The sequence below is a fragment of the Chiloscyllium plagiosum genome, unplaced genomic scaffold (genome assembly GCF_037043375.1).
Source record: "Chiloscyllium plagiosum isolate Xiang-an unplaced genomic scaffold, Cpla_swu_hap1 HiC_scaffold_13, whole genome shotgun sequence".
NCBI lineage: Eukaryota > Metazoa > Chordata > Chondrichthyes > Orectolobiformes > Hemiscylliidae > Chiloscyllium > Chiloscyllium plagiosum.
The window spans coordinates 9,205,599-9,225,424 of NW_028270151.1; the positions used below are offsets into that span (position 1 = coordinate 9,205,599).

The 19,826-nt window shown below is 43.3% G+C and overlaps 1 protein-coding gene across 4 annotated transcripts in view; it reads right to left on the reverse strand.

The window, feature by feature from the left end:
* The window catches only part of plod2 (procollagen-lysine, 2-oxoglutarate 5-dioxygenase 2), a 175,385-nt gene that overhangs the window by 57,113 nt on the left and 98,446 nt on the right, over window positions 1-19,826 (reverse strand). For all 4 annotated transcript variants that reach the window (XM_087993323.1, XM_087993322.1, XM_087993321.1 and 1 more), the window contains exons 7-8: window positions 16,789-16,886; window positions 13,503-13,604 (exon numbers count right to left, since the gene is read on the reverse strand). In XM_087993323.1, the coding sequence (XP_087849449.1) occupies window positions 13,503-13,604; window positions 16,789-16,886 (200 nt within the window). The remainder of the gene's footprint in view (window positions 1-13,502; window positions 13,605-16,788; window positions 16,887-19,826) is intronic.

The window sequence follows — 19,826 nt, forward strand, 5'->3', positions numbered from 1 at the left end:
TCTTTTAAAGACGGAGTTAGATGTAGCTCTCAGGGCTGAAGGGATTAAAAGGCAGGGGAGAAAATGGGAACAGGAAACTGGGTTGGATGACCAGCCATGGTCATATTGAATGGTGGGAACAGACTCAAAGGGCTGAATAGTGTTTCTATATCCCTGACCAAGAGGCCTCCAGAAAAAGACAACGACAGTCAGGTTCTGTGGATCAGTGAAGACACTGATGTATAGACTGATGATGTACAGATGTTCACACTGGTCTGAGCTTCATCTCCCTCCCTGTGCCTGATGCCAATAAGTTATTTCCTGGCCAGCTTCTGTTTTAGTTTAGTACAAATATTTCACTATGATTAGTGTGAACCTAAAATCCTCAAGCAAAAATGTTTAGAAATTAACACAGGATGAACCTTGGCTTCCATTAGCTCCATCTTTATAAAGTTCCATGATTTACAAGGTTGAGTTCAGCTGTAGCATGTCAAAGTAGTGACTGCAATCGAACAAATTTAACAATAGCCCTTAATGTTTTCCATCTGGATGGACATTTTACATTGCCATCCTCATAGGGTTAAATCTGACAGCTTCCCTGATGCCATTATAACGTTTGCCACATGAAGAAAAGTCAATGCATATTCTACATGGGTCAAACAGCTGTTTGGTTTACACTCTGTCATTGAGCTTGGCTGATCTCACTGCAGTGTGTAAGGTCTCCAACAAACAAAAGACAAACACTCACAGGCATCCCATTTGGCTTTTCCAAGAAGTGAGCTTCTCTCCCCAGTGAAAACAGTTCAAAATATGCACAGATTTCCAGATAATATTCCTGATGCATTTGAAATCTGTTTTCGTTGATTAAAAGCTAATGTGATGCATTGCGCTGCAAGGGGTCACTTCACAAATCGGCTTTAAGGAGCGAGAATTTCCTACACCCCATGTATGAAAAGGAGGCGTGTTTTTCAAAGCTTACATCAACTGGTCAAGAATGACAGACATCCCAGTGTTTCAGCTGCATTTCCTCTGGTTGCTTCACAGCACTGTCCACAATCTACTCCAACGTTCAGTTCTCTGCACATTTTGGCCAGTGTTTCAACCCCAGCAGAAATATTAACATCTTAACAACAACCATACCATTTTTTTTTTAGCAAGCCTTGAGTGAGCTCATATGCAGCAACACTGTTGACACATCAAAGCAAACACTTACATCCTGGTTCAGGCATTCTGATATTGTTCACCTGGTTTCATGACCCAGGGGAGGATTTCGTGACCTGGATATCTGCTTTGCACTTGCATGAAACAAGTATGGATAGCAATGGCCCACCTCCTCCAGCCTGCTACCCCACTGAAAACTGCTCAAATTACATGCAAGCTGCAAACTCAGAGTCTGGATTTAGCTTCATGCTTCCTAAGTAGAGAGTGAATGGAATATACATCCAAACATAGAACAGCTGTAACTTCAATTAGAAAGAACAAAACAGAGGACTGCAGATGCTGGAAAATCTGAAATAAAAACAGGAATTGCCAGAGAAACTCAGCACTTCTGGAGAGGGAGAAAGCATAGTTAAGGATTACTGGATTGAAGACATTAACTCTGTTTTCTCTCCACAGCTTCTACCGGAGTTTCTCCAGCAATTTCGGTTTTTGTTTTAATTGATCAGAAAGTGGCAGCAGCAAGGCACAGTTATGTGGGCAGCACAAATTTTCATGGGCAGGATAAAGAGTCACCAACTGATTGGTGAGTGGTGAAGAACCCAAAACCCCATTTGGCACAAAGAGTCACATTCCAAGGCCACCCTGTCTAAAGCAGAGCAGGGGAGCACGCTTCATTATGGCTGGAACCAAAACTGTGCTCACCATTCGTAGACCCTAGAAACAGATCAAGAAATACAAACTATAACACATCCACCCTTCACATCAGGGTGTGCCATGTCCTTCATAATGCAATTATTGAGATAAGCAGTACCATCACCATGGCGATATCGGCTAATCTGGACTTTGATTATGCTGGAATCTTTCTACAACTCAATGACACCAGACCTCAAAAGATCACTAACAAGGAGGTCTGACAGTAGAACGGATTTACATGCCAGGTACAAAACCAAAATCTGCAATACATTCATTGTTAAATCTTGCCAAGGTATTGGATAATGCTTGTAGCTTGAACCTTGATAACCACACACACTTAACTCTCGCACACTCAAACCGAAGCTTACAAGTGAGATCTTTGGTGTACTAACACTTTAAATAAATTAGTTACTTGTGTCATGGCTAACTACGACTTAGCTAGGACTCTTGACTTGAAGGTAGCTCATAAGAACTAGGAACAGGAGCAGGGAGTAGGCTATCTGACCCCGAGAGCCTGCTCCACTATTCAATAAGATCATGATTGATCTTTTCGTAACCTCAGCTCCACTTACCCACCCACTCACCATAATCCTTAATCCCTTCATTATTCAAAAAATTATCTATCTTAGCTTAAAAAACGTTCAATGAGGAAGCCTCAACTAGTTCACTGGGCAGAGAATTCCACAGATTCACAACCCTCTGGGTGAAGATGTTCCTCCTCAATTCAGTCCTAAATCTGCTCCCCCTTAACATTGAGGCTGTGCCCTCTTGTCCTAGTTTCACCCGCCAGTGGAAACATCCTCCCTACTTCTATCTTATCGATTCCCTTCATAATTTTATATGTTTCCCCCCTCCCCCCGCAACCATTCTTCTGAATTCCAATGAATACAATCCCAGTCTACTCAGTCTCTCCTCATAAGCCAACCCCCTCAACTCCACAATCAACCTAGTGAACCTCCTCTGCACCCCCTCCAGTGCCAGTACACCCTTTCTCAAGTAAGGAGATTAAAACTGCACACAGTACTCCAGGTGTGGCCTCACTGGCATCCTATAAAGCATCTACATAACCTCCCTGCTTTTAAACTCAACCCTTTAGCAATGAAGGACAAAGTTCCATTTGCCTTCTTAATTATCTGTTGTACCTACAGACCAGCCTTTTATGATTCATGTGCAAGGACACCTAGGTCCCTCTGCACAGCAGCATGTTCCTTAGCCAGTGAGTTAAAAAGGTCACATGCTTAAACATAAATCTGAAAAACACAATGTTGGTTGACACGCCAGGGAGTGCTGCACTGCCACAGGTGCACTGTTTCACTCAAGACATTAAGCTAATATGCTGTCTACCTCCCTCCTCAGATCAATGTAAAATACCACATAGCATAATTTTATGACGACCAGGGAGTATACTCAAGACCTTTTGATACTAATCCTCTCACCCAATACTGTTACAACAGAGTGCTTCATTATTTATCTCATGATCTGATTTTTCACTGCATGCAACGAGTTTCCTCAACTTCCTACATTATAACAATGACTATATTTACTTAGTTGTGAAACACAATGAGATGTCCAGAGGTGTTGAAAGATGCTACACTAAGGTAACTTTATGGAGAGGTAATGGAGCAGTTGTGTGATGGCAAGACTAATAATCTAGAAACCCAGTTCATGTTCCAGGGAACTCAAGTTCGAATCCTGGGCAGTGCAATTATTTTATTCATTAAAGTACATCTGAATTTAAGAGCTTAATGTTAATTGTTGTAAAAACCCATCTGGTTCACTAATATCATTTAGGGAAGGAAACTGCCAGTCTGGATTAAACATGACTCCAGACCCACTGCAAGGTGGTTGATGCTTAACTGTCTTTGAAATGGCACCCGGGTCTCCAGCAGGGGTATAAAAGAATCTTCTTACTTATTGATGTATCGGGTCTACAGAAATTCTTTATCATTTATTTTTCTTCGTTCTTTCATGGCAAGTAGGTGTCACTGGCTGGGCCAGCATGTATTGGACATCCCTAATTGCCCAGAGGACAATTAAGGTCAACAGTTTCCTGCCTGAAAGAACGTTAGTGAACAATTAGACTTTTAATTCCAGATCTTTTTTAAATTGAATACAAATTTTACCATTTGCCACAGTGGCATTTAAGACGGAGTCCTCAGAACATTATCTGGGTCTCCGGACTAATCGTCTCGCAATAATGCCACGAAACCATCTCCTCCCATGTGTGATAAATTCTTTGTTTTATGTATCTTTGAATCTCAGTGGCAAGATCCAATGTCTACAATTCTCCGGCTGAACAAATATAAGGAACAGACCGAAGCAGAATGGAGCCAAGAATTCACTCATTCTTGGCTCCTGTGAAAATCTTTGTTTCTGTGAACATGAAGGAACAGAGGAATCTGAAGTTTGAGGTGATGAAGGCTACCATTAAATTCCATTTTTCCCTGTCCCTTACATGCACATCCATGGCCACACAAACTGCATATGCAGCAATGTACAATTTTAACTTGTATTTTGAATTCCAAGACAGGCAGGGCAGAAAGCTTGCTTTATGTCTGAAATTAAATGTAGTCTAAAACTAGAACAAAGCCACAAAGCTCTGACCCTCTCCTAGCTGGCGGGACCCAAGCGCACACTCCAGGGTCCACTGGCCAAGGATTCCAAAATCCCACTTCAGCGTAGGCAGCTGGTGATATGAATCCTAGTCAGCTCCATAAAAACCCACATGCAAAGCCTGGAGTGAATTCATCCCACCACTGTGGAAATGGGAAATGCCGTGTTTGGAAGTGAGATTTACACAGAGGGTGGTTCGCACGTGGATCGAACTTCCTGAGGTAGTGGTGAGCGCCGGTATAATTACAACATTTAAAACACATTTGGATGGATACATCAATAGGAAAGGTTTGGAGGGTTATGGGCTAAGAGCAGGCAGGTGGAACTAGTTTAGTTTGGGATTATATTCAGCATGGACTGGTTGGACCAAAGGGTCTGTTTCTGTGCTGTGTGACTCTATGACTAAGTCAAACATTTGGGTCCAGCAAGCTGTTACCCAGACAGATGCTATCAATTACCACTCCATTTAACACAGTTGCATTGGGTAGTCTTGTTTTGTAGATACTTCGCTGGAGTTTAAAACAATCAATTGCTGAATCTGCCCCATTTTTATGGTCTGTGTAGACATTATATTGACTTTTGCAATGTCTGAAGGCCTACTCTTTGACCAAGATTTGGGTCATCTGTCCTAACAGCTCATATAGTATGGTGTTAACCTTTGTCCAATAACATTCCTGTGAAGCGCCTTGTGATGTTTTACTAAACTGAAGGTGTTAGATAAATGGAAGTTGTTACTAACCCAAATCTACCTTGATAGACACGGGGGGGGGGGGGGTCGCTGAGTCAGGACCTTCGCTCCCACTGACAGTACAGGTTCAATGGAGACCTCCTCATTGTTGGAAGTGATGACGGAGAATGGAGTAGAGAAGGTCTGAGACAGCAGGGGAAAACACACTGGTAAGTTTGCAGCTATTCTTCTCCAGTGTGATCCTTGCACATGGCGCGATTTTGGAAAAGCAGGAAAAAGCTTGATTTGATCCAGTCAAATGCGGTGACTGATGGTGAATCAATTACACCCTGGAGTAGCTCATTGGACGTCAGGGAAAAAGCAAAGACTTTGCTGGGGAAATGGGTCACAAAGATGGACGCGAGGAGGTGGTAAACAACTCATCAGCTGCAATGAAATGATGGTGACTGGAGGGTGAGCTACACCATTGAGATTAGAAAGTACAGCTTGTGGATGCTCCAGAAAACGACAACTGCATCCAAAGAGTCAAGTACCCCGCAGCAGGAGTGAAAGTAGAGGTGTAGGTGCTGTTATTTCTCCACTTCTCACAAGAAATGTAGATAACAATTTATCCAAGTGCATTTACTTACTTTCTACTCCAGATGTGTCTCAGCCTTCCCAAAGCACTAACAATTAATAATGTTAGCATGTGACAATGTCGCTCCTTTAACAAGGTTATGTTGTCCTTGCCTCTTTTTTTTCCAGGTGGTCAGAAAAGACACAGATTCTAAAAGGTCTGGGGTTGAAGGGTTTTAGGGCCAGTTTGATTATAGCTAACAGATGCTGCCGCAGACAAAAGGCTTTCAAGTTTTAAAAGTTTGGGACAATGAAAGGGGAGTGGCCAGTTCTCCCAGCTCAGCTTTTCTCTGGTTTGGTTTGGTTTGGTTTGAGCACGTAGTGTGAAGAAAGCTGCTGGTCCCAAAGAAGCTGTAAGACCTTGTGTTCGATTTTACCTTTTGTGCCAAAGGGGTGTTTATAGCGATTGTTGCAAGTATTGGGAAGAGCACCAGTAAGTTGGGATAATCTGTTGAGTTTTCGAATAGGTTGAGTTATTCAGTATTCTGCTCTCTTTTGTTTGCGTTTCATTGGGTATTCTTGTAAATAAATTCTAGTTTGCCTAAAACGACGTGATTTGACCAGCTGATTCTCTCCTGGAATATCCACTGGATACCTGCTTAAAACAACAAGCAAAGTTAGGGTCTGGGCTACGTTCTTGAAATGTTTTGAGGGGGTCTGACCTGGTCCATCACAACATGATCAAATTCCTCCTCTTAAGGGGAAAACTTCCTCAAAAGCCTAGTTGTTGATCACAAGTCATACCTTAAAATCCAAAATATAATGTAGACCTTAAATGAACACACTATTCCCATATTCATTCACTGTCTAGCACCAAATCAACGTGTTTAAAATAGAATATTTTAAATATTTAAATTCTAGAATATCAATACTCACTTTATAAAAGTCAGCAAGGGTCTAGTTTGCACCTTAGATGAGGTTTACCCATTTCAAGTATTGTGTCTACTTTCTCTCTAATCCCACTACTCCATGGGTCACAAAACTAAAAAAAAAACATTTTTTCTGGTTACCAAGATACCTCACCTATATTGGGTCTTAATCAACTAGATCCATCAACCAGGTTTCTTAATAAATGCAATTATGGATTTCATGTCAAAACAAAACATATTCAATTGAAACAAACTGATTGGTCAACATACAGTCATTAACAGAGAATTGTAATTCTTATCACCCCATACACACACGCGCACACACAGCCTTGACAGGAAAAGAGATCCAAAATGACTAGTTTTTAAAATTTTAAAACAAAAACCAACGGGTTACTTGTCATGAGAAAGGAAGCAACATAGGATGCTCTGGATACTGTTGCTCTGATGTTCTGGCATGTGTGGTCAAGTCACTAATCATGCATCGCTGCCTCTGATTTCTTATAGTCACAACACGGTGGCTCGGTGGTTAGCACTGCTGCCTCACAGCGTCTGGGACCCAGTTTCGATTCCAGCCTCGGGCAACTGTCTGTGTGGAGTTTGCACATTCTCCCAGTGTCTGCTTGGATTTCCTCCAGGTGCTCTGGTTTCCTCCCACAGTCCAAAGATGTGTAGGTTCAGTGAATTGGCTATGCTAAACTGCCCATAGCATTAGTAACAGGGAAATGGGTCTGGGTGGGTTACTCTTCGGAGGGTTTGTGTGGACTTGTTGGGTTGAAGGGCCTGTTTCCACACTGTAGGGGAATCTAATCTAAATTAAAAACTTGCTCATAAAATACAATCTGGAGATGTTCCTTCAATCATTCTTATGGGCAGCACGGTGGCACAGTGGTTATTAGCACTGCTGCCTCACAACACCAGAGACCCGGGTTCAATTCCCACCTCACTTGACTCTCTGTGTGGAGTTTGCACATTCTCCCCGTGTCTGCGTGGGTTTCCTCCGGGTGCTCCGGTTTCCTCCCACAGTCCAAAAATGCGCACGTTTGGGTAATTTACCATGGCCAATTCACCTTAGTGTTGGGTGAAGGGGTAAATGTAGGGGAATGGGTCTGGGTGGGTTGTGCTTCGACAGGTCGGTGTGGACTTGTTGTGCCGAAGGGCCTGTTTCCACACTGTAAGTAATCTAATTTAAAAAAAAGAACAAAAAGGTTCCATGCTGAACTGATGCTGAGAACTATGTAGAGGGTATTTTTTTCAGAAATGAGAAGATCAACTAAGCAGCTTGCTCTGAGCAGGCTTTTCTCCAACTAGATCAAAAAAAACCTCTCCAAGCCAGTCATTGGTCAAAGTAGCCAAGTACACGGGAATAGAATCATAGAATCCCTACAGTGTGGAAATAGGCTATTTGACCCAATAGGGTCAGGATAGTGAAGAAGGCATTTGGTATGCTTTCCTTTATTGGTCAGAGTATTGAGTGTAGAAGTTGGGAGGTCATATTGCGGCTGTACAGGATATTGGTTAGGCCACTGTTGGAATACTGCATGCAGTTCTAATCTCCTTCCTATCGGAAAGATATTGTAAGACTTGAAAGGGTTCAGAAAAGATTCACCACAGTCAGAGGGTTTGAGCTATAGGGAAAGGCTGAATAGACTGGGGCTGTTTTCCCTAGAGTCGGAGGCTGAGGGGTGACCACATAGAAGTTTATAAGATCATGAGGGGCATGAATATGATAAACAGAGAAAGTCTTTTCCCTGGGGTGGGGGGGTCCAGAACTAGAGGGCATAGATTTAGGGTGAGAGGGGAAAGATATAAAAGAGACCTAAGGGGCAACCTTTTCACTCAGAGGGTGGTGCATGTATGGAATGAGCTGCCAGAGGAAGTGGTGGAGGCTGGTACAATTGCAACATTTAAAAGGAATCTGGATGGGCATATGAATAGGAAGGATTTGGAGAGATATAGACCAGGTGCTGGCAAATGGGACTAGATTAAATTAGGACAACTAGTCAACATGGATGAATTGGACCGAAGGGTCTATTTCCATGCTGTACATCTCTCTCTGACTATAGATCCTCACCACCTCCCAAAGAGTAACCCACCCAGATCTATTCCCCCACCCTATTACTCTACATTTACCCCTGACTAATGCACCTAATCTACACAGCCCTGAACACCACGGGCAATTTAGCATGGCCAATTCACTTAACCTGCACGTCTTTGGAATGTGGGAGGAAACCTACGCAGACATGGGGAGAACGTCGTCCAAGGCTGGAATCGAACCCAGGCCCCTGGCACTGTAAAGCAGCAGTGCTAACCACTCAGCTACCAGCCGCCCATACAGTTATTACCAGCCTTGTGACATCTAGAAGGTGTATTAAAAGAAACAATATCCACGGTGAACTTTCAATGAACATTTTTAAAGAAACCAATCCAGCTATGTCCACAAAACTTTAATAAATCCCTTTTCCACAACTTTCAAATCTGAAGTCCTCCGACCAACATCAAACATAAACTGAGTGCGCAAGACAAAATGATATTTTTTGAGCAAATGAATAATCAAACATAAGCACCCTCACTATAACACACTTTATACACAAAGCATTCACTGCAAACCAAAAATGTAACACTGGGACAATATCTAACAGATTTACGGTCCTCTGCTGAATGGCCAACGTGATCCATGTTTTTAGATCAATGGTTTATAAATAGCAAAATCTATATTACACACTCAACAACTGTTTTTCTAATTCCTGCATCTTTACTAGGTACTAATTTATATTTACACCAATCCCTCAGGATCAACTGACTGCAATTTTTTCAGCAGATAGATTTGGTAGAATACCCAAAATACAGATTTAAAAGCAATTACCTTCAGTTTTGAAATGATATATGCATTATAAGCGGCATTCACTTCCAAACAACAGTCTACCTTATATGAAAGATTCCCCTCTTTCACAGACACATTTATAGACTGCTGTTTATAAGCTACTATAATAATTGTACACAGCAATTGCAGCTGTTATTTCTGACTGGTTTGCCATTGAGAGAGTGTGTGGAAGTGGTTGGGTGGTGGAGAAACCCGGAGAGAGGGAGGTTTGGGAGAGCGAAGGGCTCGCTAGAGGGGCTCTGTTCCACTGATCTGCTCTGCCCATTCCTGCTCTGCCCGTTCTACCCCTTCAATTCCGTTGCCCCTCTCCCCCCTTGTCCACCACTGGACCCCACTTCAATGCACATATGCAGCTCGGTACACCTATGACAGTACTTGCCTGTGATGCTCTCTACGTGATGACTTAGTGGCTGGAACTGTGCACTTTTCTGAAATAGCGCATGTACATAGTTGGCTGTAGTTACAGTAACCGCTTCCCAAATTATCAGGTAATTCTGGAGGAGGTAGTGAGAATGTTCGGAACTTTAGCCAGTGCTGCATCGGGCCCCCACTGAGCCTCCAGTCTACGTACTCAAGAGGAGACAGCAGAGCAGGAGGACTGAGGGTCATATGGCTCTCCTGCAGTGACCGCCTCTTAAGAACAAAACTGCCAGTTCTCATGAACAATACAGATCACGGAACTGTAACAGCACAGGATGCCTTTCAGCCCATTCATATCTGCGCTGATTTTCCTGCTCCTTGGATGCTGCTGTGCTCTTCCAGCACCACTAATCCAGAATGCTGCCTGACCTGCTGTGCTTTTCCAGCAACACACTCTCTGCTCTGGTTTATCCCCTAGTGCCAACCTCCTGCCTTTTCTCTCCACATCCCTGCCCACTATTGCAATCTGAATAACCAACCAACGGTCTTAGAACATAGAAAAATACAGCACAGAACAGGCCCTTTGGCCCACGATGTTATGCCGAGATTTAATCCAAATGTAAAAGGCCTTCTTGAATACTTCATTTGAAGTTGCCTCCATTACAATTCCAGGTGGTGCATTCCATACCCCAACTGCTCGCTGGGTGAAAAAGTTTTTTTTCCCGTCACCCTTGCTTTGTTTGCACGTCACCTTAAATCTATGTCCTCTTGCTTTTTTTCCTTTTAAGAGCAGGAACAGCTTCTCCCCATCTCCTCTATCCAGCTCCACTCATGGACTTGAAAACCTGCATCAACTCTCCTCTCAGCCACCTCCTCTCAAAGAAAAACAGCCCCAGAGTCAATTTTTAAACATATGGAGGTGATAGCAGAGTAATATTTTCACGAGACTTTTAATCCAGAATCTCAGCTCATGATCTGGGGACATGGGTTTGACTCCTGCCACAGCAGATGGTGGAATTCAAATTTAATTAAAGTGTCTGGAATTAAGAATCTACTGATGACCACAAAACTATTGTTGATTGTCAGAAAAACCCATCTGGTTCACTCATGTCCTTTAGAGAAAGAAATCTGCCATCCTCACCTGGTCCGGCCTAAATGTGACTCCAGAGCCACAGCAACGGGGTTGAGTCTCAACTGCCCTCTGGAATGGACTAGCAAGCCACTTTGTTGAGATGTTATAGTGTTTGACACAAGAAAGAAATGAAGTCGGACTGATCACCTGGCAGTGATCTACGCACTGGAAAAGACTATGGCAGAAACAGCCTTGCCGATCCTGCAAGGTCCTCCTTACTAACCTCTGGGGGCTAGTGTCAACATTGGGAGAGCTGTCTCACAGACTAGTCAAACAACAGTCTGACGCAGTCATACTGGCGGACTCATACCTTACAGACAACGTCCCAGATACCACCATTCCACTGGCAGGACAGACCCTGCAGAGGTGGAGACACAGTGGTATACAGTTGAGAGGGAGTTGCTCTGGGACTCCTCATCATTGACTGCAGACCCCATGAAGTCTCATGGCTCAGGCAAGGAAACCTCCTGCTGATTACCACGTACCATCCTGCCTCAGCTCATGAATCAGTACTCCTCCATGTTGAACAACACCAAGAGGAAGCACTGAGGATGGCAAGGGCATAAAATATACTCTGGGTGGGGGATTTCAATGTCCATCACCAAGAGTGGCTCGGGAGCAGTACTACTGATTGAGTTGGTCAGGTCCTAAAGACTGGATCCGCTGCACGTAGTGAGGGAACCAACAAGAGGGAAAAACATACTTGACACATCCTTACTAATCTGCCAGCAGCAGATGCATCTGTCCATGTCAGTATTGCTAAGAGTGACCACTGCACAGTCCTTATGGAGACAAAGTCTCACCTTCACATTGAGAATAACCTCCATCACATTGTATGGCACTATCACCGTGCTAAATGGAACAGACTTCAAATAGATCTAGCAACTGAACATCCATGAGGTGCTGTGGGCACCTCCCGCATCTGTGCTATTTTGCTTATGTATCACCTTCATGAAGTTGTTTATTGAACAGCAGCAGAATTGTACTCCAGCACAATCTTCAACCTCATGACCCGGCATATCTCCCTTTGCCATTGCTCAATCATTACCACCAAGCCAGGGGTTCAACCCTGGTTCAATGGAGAGTGCAGAGCGCATGCCAGGAGCAGCACCGGGAATACCTGAAAATGATCGCCAGCATCTGTGGAGAGAAAGCAGAGTTAATGTTTCAAGTCTACTGACTTCTTCAGAACTGGCACTAGGACACTGGACTCAACGTTGACTCCCCTCTCTCTCCACAGACTCTCCCAGACATGCTGAGTTTGTCCAGAAATTTCTGTTTTAGTTTCAGATTTCCAGCATCTGCATTTTCTGGTTTTATCTTGGTGGTTAGGGAACGAAGTTGGGTCAGTCGACTTGACCAGTCATTGATCTAAGCGACTAGTGTCGAGTGGGTGAGTGGTTCCCTCCTGGCCTGAACTTTTTTTGACAGCCAGGTTTTAATGGCTCAGTGCACAAATAATCCTATCCTTCTTGTCCAATTCCTTCATGCATAATCCTTTTGGAAATTATGGATAAAATTGCACCTTTCCAAGATTTTTTTTCTGGTGGATTTAAAATAATCTTGTGAAATAATTCCACAAAGGGACATGACAGCGCCCTGTGCTTATTCTTGTTGTTGAAGAAAATCTTGGAGCACTCAAAAAATATTTTTACTTGTGCTGCTTAACAGCTGAGAATTGTTTTGCCATAAAATAAACATTATTTTTTTCCCTCAAGACAAGTATGAAGTCAAAACGTTGGCTGTTTTTCTCTCTACAGAGAGACTTTTTTTAGATTACTTTACAGTGTGGAAACAGGCCCTTCGGCCCAACAAGTCCACACCGACCCGCCGAAGCGCAAACCACCCATAACCCTACTCTTACCCCTTACCTAACACTACGGGCAATTTAGCATGGCCAATTCACCTGACCTGCACATCTTTGAACTGTGGGAGGAAACCGGAGCACCCGGAGGAAACCCACGCAGACACGGGGAGAACGTGCAAACTCCACCCAGTCAGTCACCCGAGGCAGGAATTGAACCCGGGTCTCTGGCGCTGAGAGGCAGCAGTGCTAACCACTGTGCCACTGTGACTTGCAGAGTTTCTCCACGGCATTGTTTTTATTTCAGATCTCCCGCATCTGTGCTATTTTGCTTATGTATCACCTTCATGAAGTTGTTTATTTCCCAACTTTAACGCTGCATGTTTTTGTACAGGTCGCTCCGCTGTAAAGGCACAGTTGTACTCCTCTGCAATCTCATGCTATATAGAAATCATGCTGCAGAAGATCGTGCTGCAGAAGATCGTGCTGCAGAAGATCGTGCTGCAGAAGATCGTGCTGCAGAAGATCGTGCTAAGAAGAACCCAGTAGACCCGTTCAGCAGTAAGTTTGCATTAAACAAACAATGTCCATAATTCATCAATCTCATTCTGGCTGATTCCCGCTGATGAAATGTTCGTTATAGCAGAACAACCTGTGCTTTGGTTCCTGATTAATCAAACTAAACACAAAAACAAAGAATAACTCACATCCAACGTAGATAGGTCCAACAAATCTTCATTACAAACTGTGCAGCCTAAATCTGAGGTCCAGGCATCAGGGACATAGTTACCAAGATAGTTCAGCAGGTGCTAAGCAAGTGGCACAAAGAAACAGAAATACAAGAATCAGGACATTAGAACATTTTTTTTTAATCTACAACAGAAAGAAACAGTGAATAATCCACTATGTAAAATTAAATTTCTATCTACTTGAGCATCAGAGTGAGGATATCTTGCTGCAGTTATATAGGGCTGTGTTGAGGGTCGCACCTTGAGTACTGAGAGCAATTTTGGTCTCCTAGTCTGAGGAAGGACATTCTCACTATTGAGGGAGAGCAGTGACGGTTCACCAGACTGATTCCCCCAGGATGGCAGGACTGACATATGAGGAACAACTGGATCCACTGGGCGTGTTTTGGTTGGTACAATGAAGGGGGATCCCATAAAAACATATAAAATCCTGATGGGACTGGACAGGTTGGATGCAGAAGAATGTTCCCGATGTTGGGAAGTCTAGAACTAAGGGTCACAGACAAAGAATAAGGAGTAAGCCACTCAGGGCTGAGTGGAGGAAGAATTCCTTCTCTCCCACTGGAAGCTGTTGGGGCCAGTTCATTAGATATATTCAAGAGGGAGCTGGACGTGACCCTTATGGCCAAAGGGATCAAGGGGTATGGGGAGAAAGTGGGAATGGGAGACTGAGATCGCATGATCAGCCATGATCATATTGAGTAGTGGTGCAGGCTCATCGGGCCGAATGGCCTACTCCTGCTCTGATGTTCTGTGTTTCTACTGATTGAGAAATTAACAATGAAATTAAGGGATATGGGAAGCAGACAGGAAGGCTGAATTTAAGCCTATGGTTATATTGAACGTGACTGGTCAGCTAGTATACTCTTCGTCCTACTGTTTGCATTTTTGAAACCACTTGATTCTATAGTATTCTGGTGCATTGTATGCACAAACACTGGCTGTTAATTTAGCATTTATATCCAAGCCAAACCTATTTGGATGGTTTAGTTGGCCCTGAGGAGAAAAACAAACTCTGTACATGTGTCAGCACTTATTTCCCTTACTGACGGCACTTCTGTATTGGCATCATACCTAAACTCTCCAGGAGAGAAGGAATCTGCTGCAGATTTTAGGTGCTAACCACTGCCCAACCACTCCTGCCCTTTTTCTGTGGAGGCCAACAAGAGGGAGGTTCAGCTTAGCAGCTCTGATGGTCCCTCTTCTTCACTGTTATAACATTTAATATGTGCACTAATGCTCAAAGAATTGGCACTGTTGGGAGGCTAAAATTGACCTTCACCACTTGACAAACTAAAACCTAGCATGTTGTCAACACAAAATGGGAAAACTTTCTGGAAAAAAAAATCTAATTCACTTACCTGAATATTGACATTATGTGTAGTATCAGTAATATACTCTTATAAGGACATTAGGATGCATTTAATCAATCCCTTGTTTGAAATTTCTAAAGCTGAGGGATGGGGGCATGCAAAAAAAATTCAGGTTCTAATCAGAACATCCAGAGAAACAGGATTAATACCAAAAAAAAGGGCAATTACATTGATTGAGGCTCTCAAGAGAGCCACTGGATGATCATTTGAATAAAAATGATGTAAATGAGTTTGAGAAGAACTAGGAGATTGGCACTAGGTAACAATGCACATTTAATGAGCCAGTGTAGGCACAATGAGCTAAATAAGCTCCCTTCTGTGATTCAAGTCCTATTGGGTTAAAACAGGAAACTGGGAAAACACTATACATCCAGAATTTTTATTGTAGTGTAAGTTTGCTCACTGAACTGGAAGGCTTGCTTTCAGATGTTTTGTCACCGTACTGGATAACATCATCAGTAAGCCTCCAGTGAATCACTGGTGTTATGACCCACTTTCTAATTGTGTGCTTAGGTTTCCTCAGGTTGGTGATGCCAGTTCCAGTGGTGATGTCACTTCTGACAGTGATGTCATTTCCTGTTCTTTTTCTCAGAGGGTGGTAAATGGGGTCCACGTCAATGTGTTTGTTGATTGAGTTCTGGTTGGAATGCCATGCTTCTAGGAATTATCAGGGTGTCTGTTTGCCTTGTCCTAGGATGGATGTGTTGTCCAAGTCGAAGTGGTGTCCTTCCTCATCGGTATGTAAGGATACTAGTGATAGTGGGTCTTTCATTTTGTGGCTAGTTTTCTGCCTGTTTGTCACATTCCTTACAAGATATTTTGTAAATGATATTTGTTCTGCTTGTTGTCTGTATAAGGTCTTTCAAGTTCATTAGCTGCTGTTTTAGTGTGTTGGTGGGCTATCATGATACCAAGAGGTCTGAGTAGTCTGGCAGTCATTTCTGAGATGTCTTTGATGTAGGGGAGAGTGGCTAGGTTTTCTGGATGTGTTTTGTCTGCTTGTTTGGGTTTGTTGCTGAGAAATCAGTGGACTGTGTTCATTGGGTAACCGTTCTTTTTGAATACAGGATATAGATGATTTTCTTCTGCTCTGCGTAATTCCTCTGTGCTGCAGTGTGTGGTGGCTCATTGAAATAATGTTCTGATGCAGCTTCGTTTGTGGGTGTTGGGATGATTGTTTCTGCAATTCAGTATTTGGTCGGTATGTGTTGTTTTCCAGTAGACACTGGTTTCTAACGACTGAACTACATAAGTAATGTAGGTAACCTATACACAAAGAGAAAGCTGGTCATAACACCAGTGCTTCACCGAAGGCTCACCGATGTTACCTAGTATGGTGATGAAACATCTGAAAATAAACCTTCCAGCTCAGCGAGCAAACCTACATCCAGAACCTCAACCCGAGCTACAAATCTTCTCAAAACTCGCTAACTATAAATTACACTACACTATACCAAACATTACACAATAGGACACTATAAATTACACTACACTATAAATTATGGTTGGCATTTGGCTCAGTGGTTAGCACTGCTGCCTCACAGAGCCAGAGTCTTGTCTATGTGGAGTTTGCATGTTCTCTCCACATCTGTGCATGTTTCCTTTGGGTGTCCCGGTTTCCTCCCTGACCAAACATGCGCAGGTTAAGTGGATTGGCCATGCTATATTGCCCATAGAGTTCAGGGATGTGTAGGGTAGGTACATTAGTCGGGGTAAATATAGAATTTTAGAGTGGGAATGAGTCTGGGTGGGTTACTCTTTGGAGGGTTGGTGTCAACTTGATGGGCTAAACGGCCTGTTTCCACACTGTAGGAATTCTATGACATAGGTCACATGCTTCAATGTGAATACTTAAAGTGTAGCTCCCGTACTTTAGTCTGTCTGTTGCCATGGATGAGGACGGGTAATGTTTCGAATATTATATTCCTGGCTCTGACCCTTGTTGGCTCGAACTGCAATTCTATTTCATCTGGAAATAAAAAAGAATTTTTCTTTTAAAAACCACTGTAGCAGGCTTGTTTTATTGCAACCCACAAACATTTTTAATACATGATCAGAAAGGTTATGATATTACAGTAACCATGAAACCTTCTGAAACGGAGACAGAGTTGGTCATTTAGGTCCTTAATCCAGCCTTCCCTGGGTACAATCATGCACACTGTGGACAACAATGTGGGTTCAATTCCCGTAACTGACGCCAATAACTCCTGCACTGGCTGAGGCTATCAAGAAGGACTCTCCTTCTTGACCTCTCCCCTTGCCTGAGGCACAGTGACCCTCAGGTTCAGCTCCCCCAGTCCTCCCCCTCTCTCTCTCTTTCTCTAATGAGAGGGCTGTGCTCTTGTCTGCTTGGACTATAGCGATTTTACCTTCTCCCACAGTCGCAAAGATGTGCAGGTCAGGTGAATTGGCCATGCTAAACTGCTTGTAGTGTTAGGTGCATTGGTTAGGGGGAATGGGTCTGGGTGGGTTACTCTTCGGAGAGTCGGTGTGGACTAGTTGGGCCGAAGGGCCTGTTTCCACACTGTAGGGAATCTAATCTATATGCAGAGGCCATTTGGCCCATTCTGCCAGTTCCTGCTCCCTGATATCAATTAGTCTCACCCTTTAATTCTTCTCTCCATAGCTTCCCAATGTGCCCATTTAGTGCACAGATCCAATTCCCTGTTGATACCTGCTATTCAACTTGCTCCCAACAGACCTTCCAGAAATGCATTCCAGATCATCCCTCAGGCTTCTGATTTAACACAAAACTGCTCCACACTATTGACATATTTTTACAAATTCCCACCTCGCTTACTGATGAAATTCAAGTGCCAGACAATACTAGCAGTTTAAAAACCCTGGTGATAATCCATTCGCAGAATTTGCGATGAGTCAAGCATTATATCAGATTTATCATCCAGAAAATCATGACTTTTTAAGAATCCCCTGGAGACTTGTGGAAATAATTTTATTCCATTAACTTTTCACAAGTCAGTGAGAGTGTTTTAGACCTTAGATCTTACAAACCAACCCTTCCTCTAATATAACATCACACCATATGTAACAGAAAACACTGCATAAAATCAAATCAGGCAAGATGAACAAAACTCTCAAGGATTCAGGGAACCATGTGGATTGGCAAAATGTGCTTTTTTCAATTAAATGTTGTCAAAGTAAAAGCTAAACAGAAGAACTCTGAAAATCATGTTTGTAGTTTAGCATGCCAAACAAGACATCTCAGAGGGGTTTCATCGCTCAGTTAGAGAGACATGCCTTATAAATGAATAACTAATGTAATTGGGAACATACTGTCCTAACAATATGGTGCATAACAACCTGGTATGGCAACTGATCTACTCAAGATGGTAAGAAACTACTGACGGTGGTGTGCACAGCCCAGACCATCACGGAAGCCAGCCTCCCATCCATGGATTATATTTACATGGCCTGCCGCTGCAGATAGGCAGCGAACATCATCAAAGGTCCATCCCGCACCAATATCCATCTCTCACAACCTCTTCCATCAGGCAGAAGATACAGAAGCCTGAACACACACTCCAGGAGGTTCAGGAACAGCTTCTTCCTGGCTGTTATTAGACTGCTGAATGGACTCTAGCCTCAAATAATGCGGATCTTGCTAACATTGATCTCTCTTGTACATCCTGTGCAATGTTAGCTGTGCGTCTCCGTCTAAATCTTTTGTTCTGTACATCCTTGCTCACTATAATCTGCCTGTACTGCTTGTGAACTTCAATATAAGTGACAAGTAAATCAAACCAAATCAAATCAACTTACCAGAAACAGTGGTGCTGGAAGAGCACAGCAATTCAGGCAGCATCCGAGGACAGGCAAAATCGACGTTTCGGGCAAAAGCCCTTCATCAGGAAGGGCTTTTGCCCGAAACGTCGATTTTGCCTGTCCTCGGATGCTGCCTGAATTGCTGTGCTCCTCCAGCACCACTGATCCAGAATCTGGTTTCCAGCATCTGCAGTCATTGTTTTTACCAGAAACAGATCTAGTGTTTCTATGGAATAACCTTTGACATATAGTTTTCACATTTTGAGGGACATGAGGATTCCTAGTGAGGCTAACAACATCTGTGTCCTGTATTAAAATCCATTTGAGAAGATAGCGAAGAGGAATCGCTTTGAACTGACGGGTTCATATGGAGTAGGGACACCCAATTCTCTTAGAAAAGGGGTTTGAGGATTTTGAATGCTCTGTGACTTTAGGAGGAACTGGCAGGTGGTAGCATCCCAATCCATCTGCTGCCCTTGTCCTTTTAAATGATAGTAAGTTCTGGGGTGTGGAAGATGTTAGCAAAGGAGATTTGCTACAATGCATCTTACAGCTGGCACACACTAGTACCACTATGGTGGTGGGAATGAATGTCTAAATGGTCAAGTACCAATCCGTTGGCCTTTCCAGGATGGAAGGCGAAAGTGAGTTCTGCAGATGCTGAGATCAGAGTCAAGATTAGAGTGGTGCTGGAAAAGCACAGCAGGTCAGGCAGAATCCGAGGAGCAGGAAAATCGATGTTTCGGGCAAAAGCCCTTCATCAGGCCTCTTTCCAAGATGGTGCCAAACTTCCTGAGTATTGGAGCTGTATTCATCCAGACAAATAGGGGATATCCCATCAGACTCCTGACTTGTGATTTGTGGTTGGTGAACAAGGATTGGAGAGTTGGGAGGCTGACCAATAGTCACAGTATTTAAGTGGCTGCTGCAGTTACATTACTGATCAATAGCAACCAGTAGCATGTTGAAGGTGGGGACTCAGTGATGGAAATGGCTTTGAATGATGGCCAGATTCTGTTGTTTGGCAATGGCCGTTGGTGTGGTGTGAATGTCAATTGCTATTTATCAGGACTAATCCAAAGTTCTCCCAGATTTTGCTGCTTGTAGGCGCAGACCACTACACTAT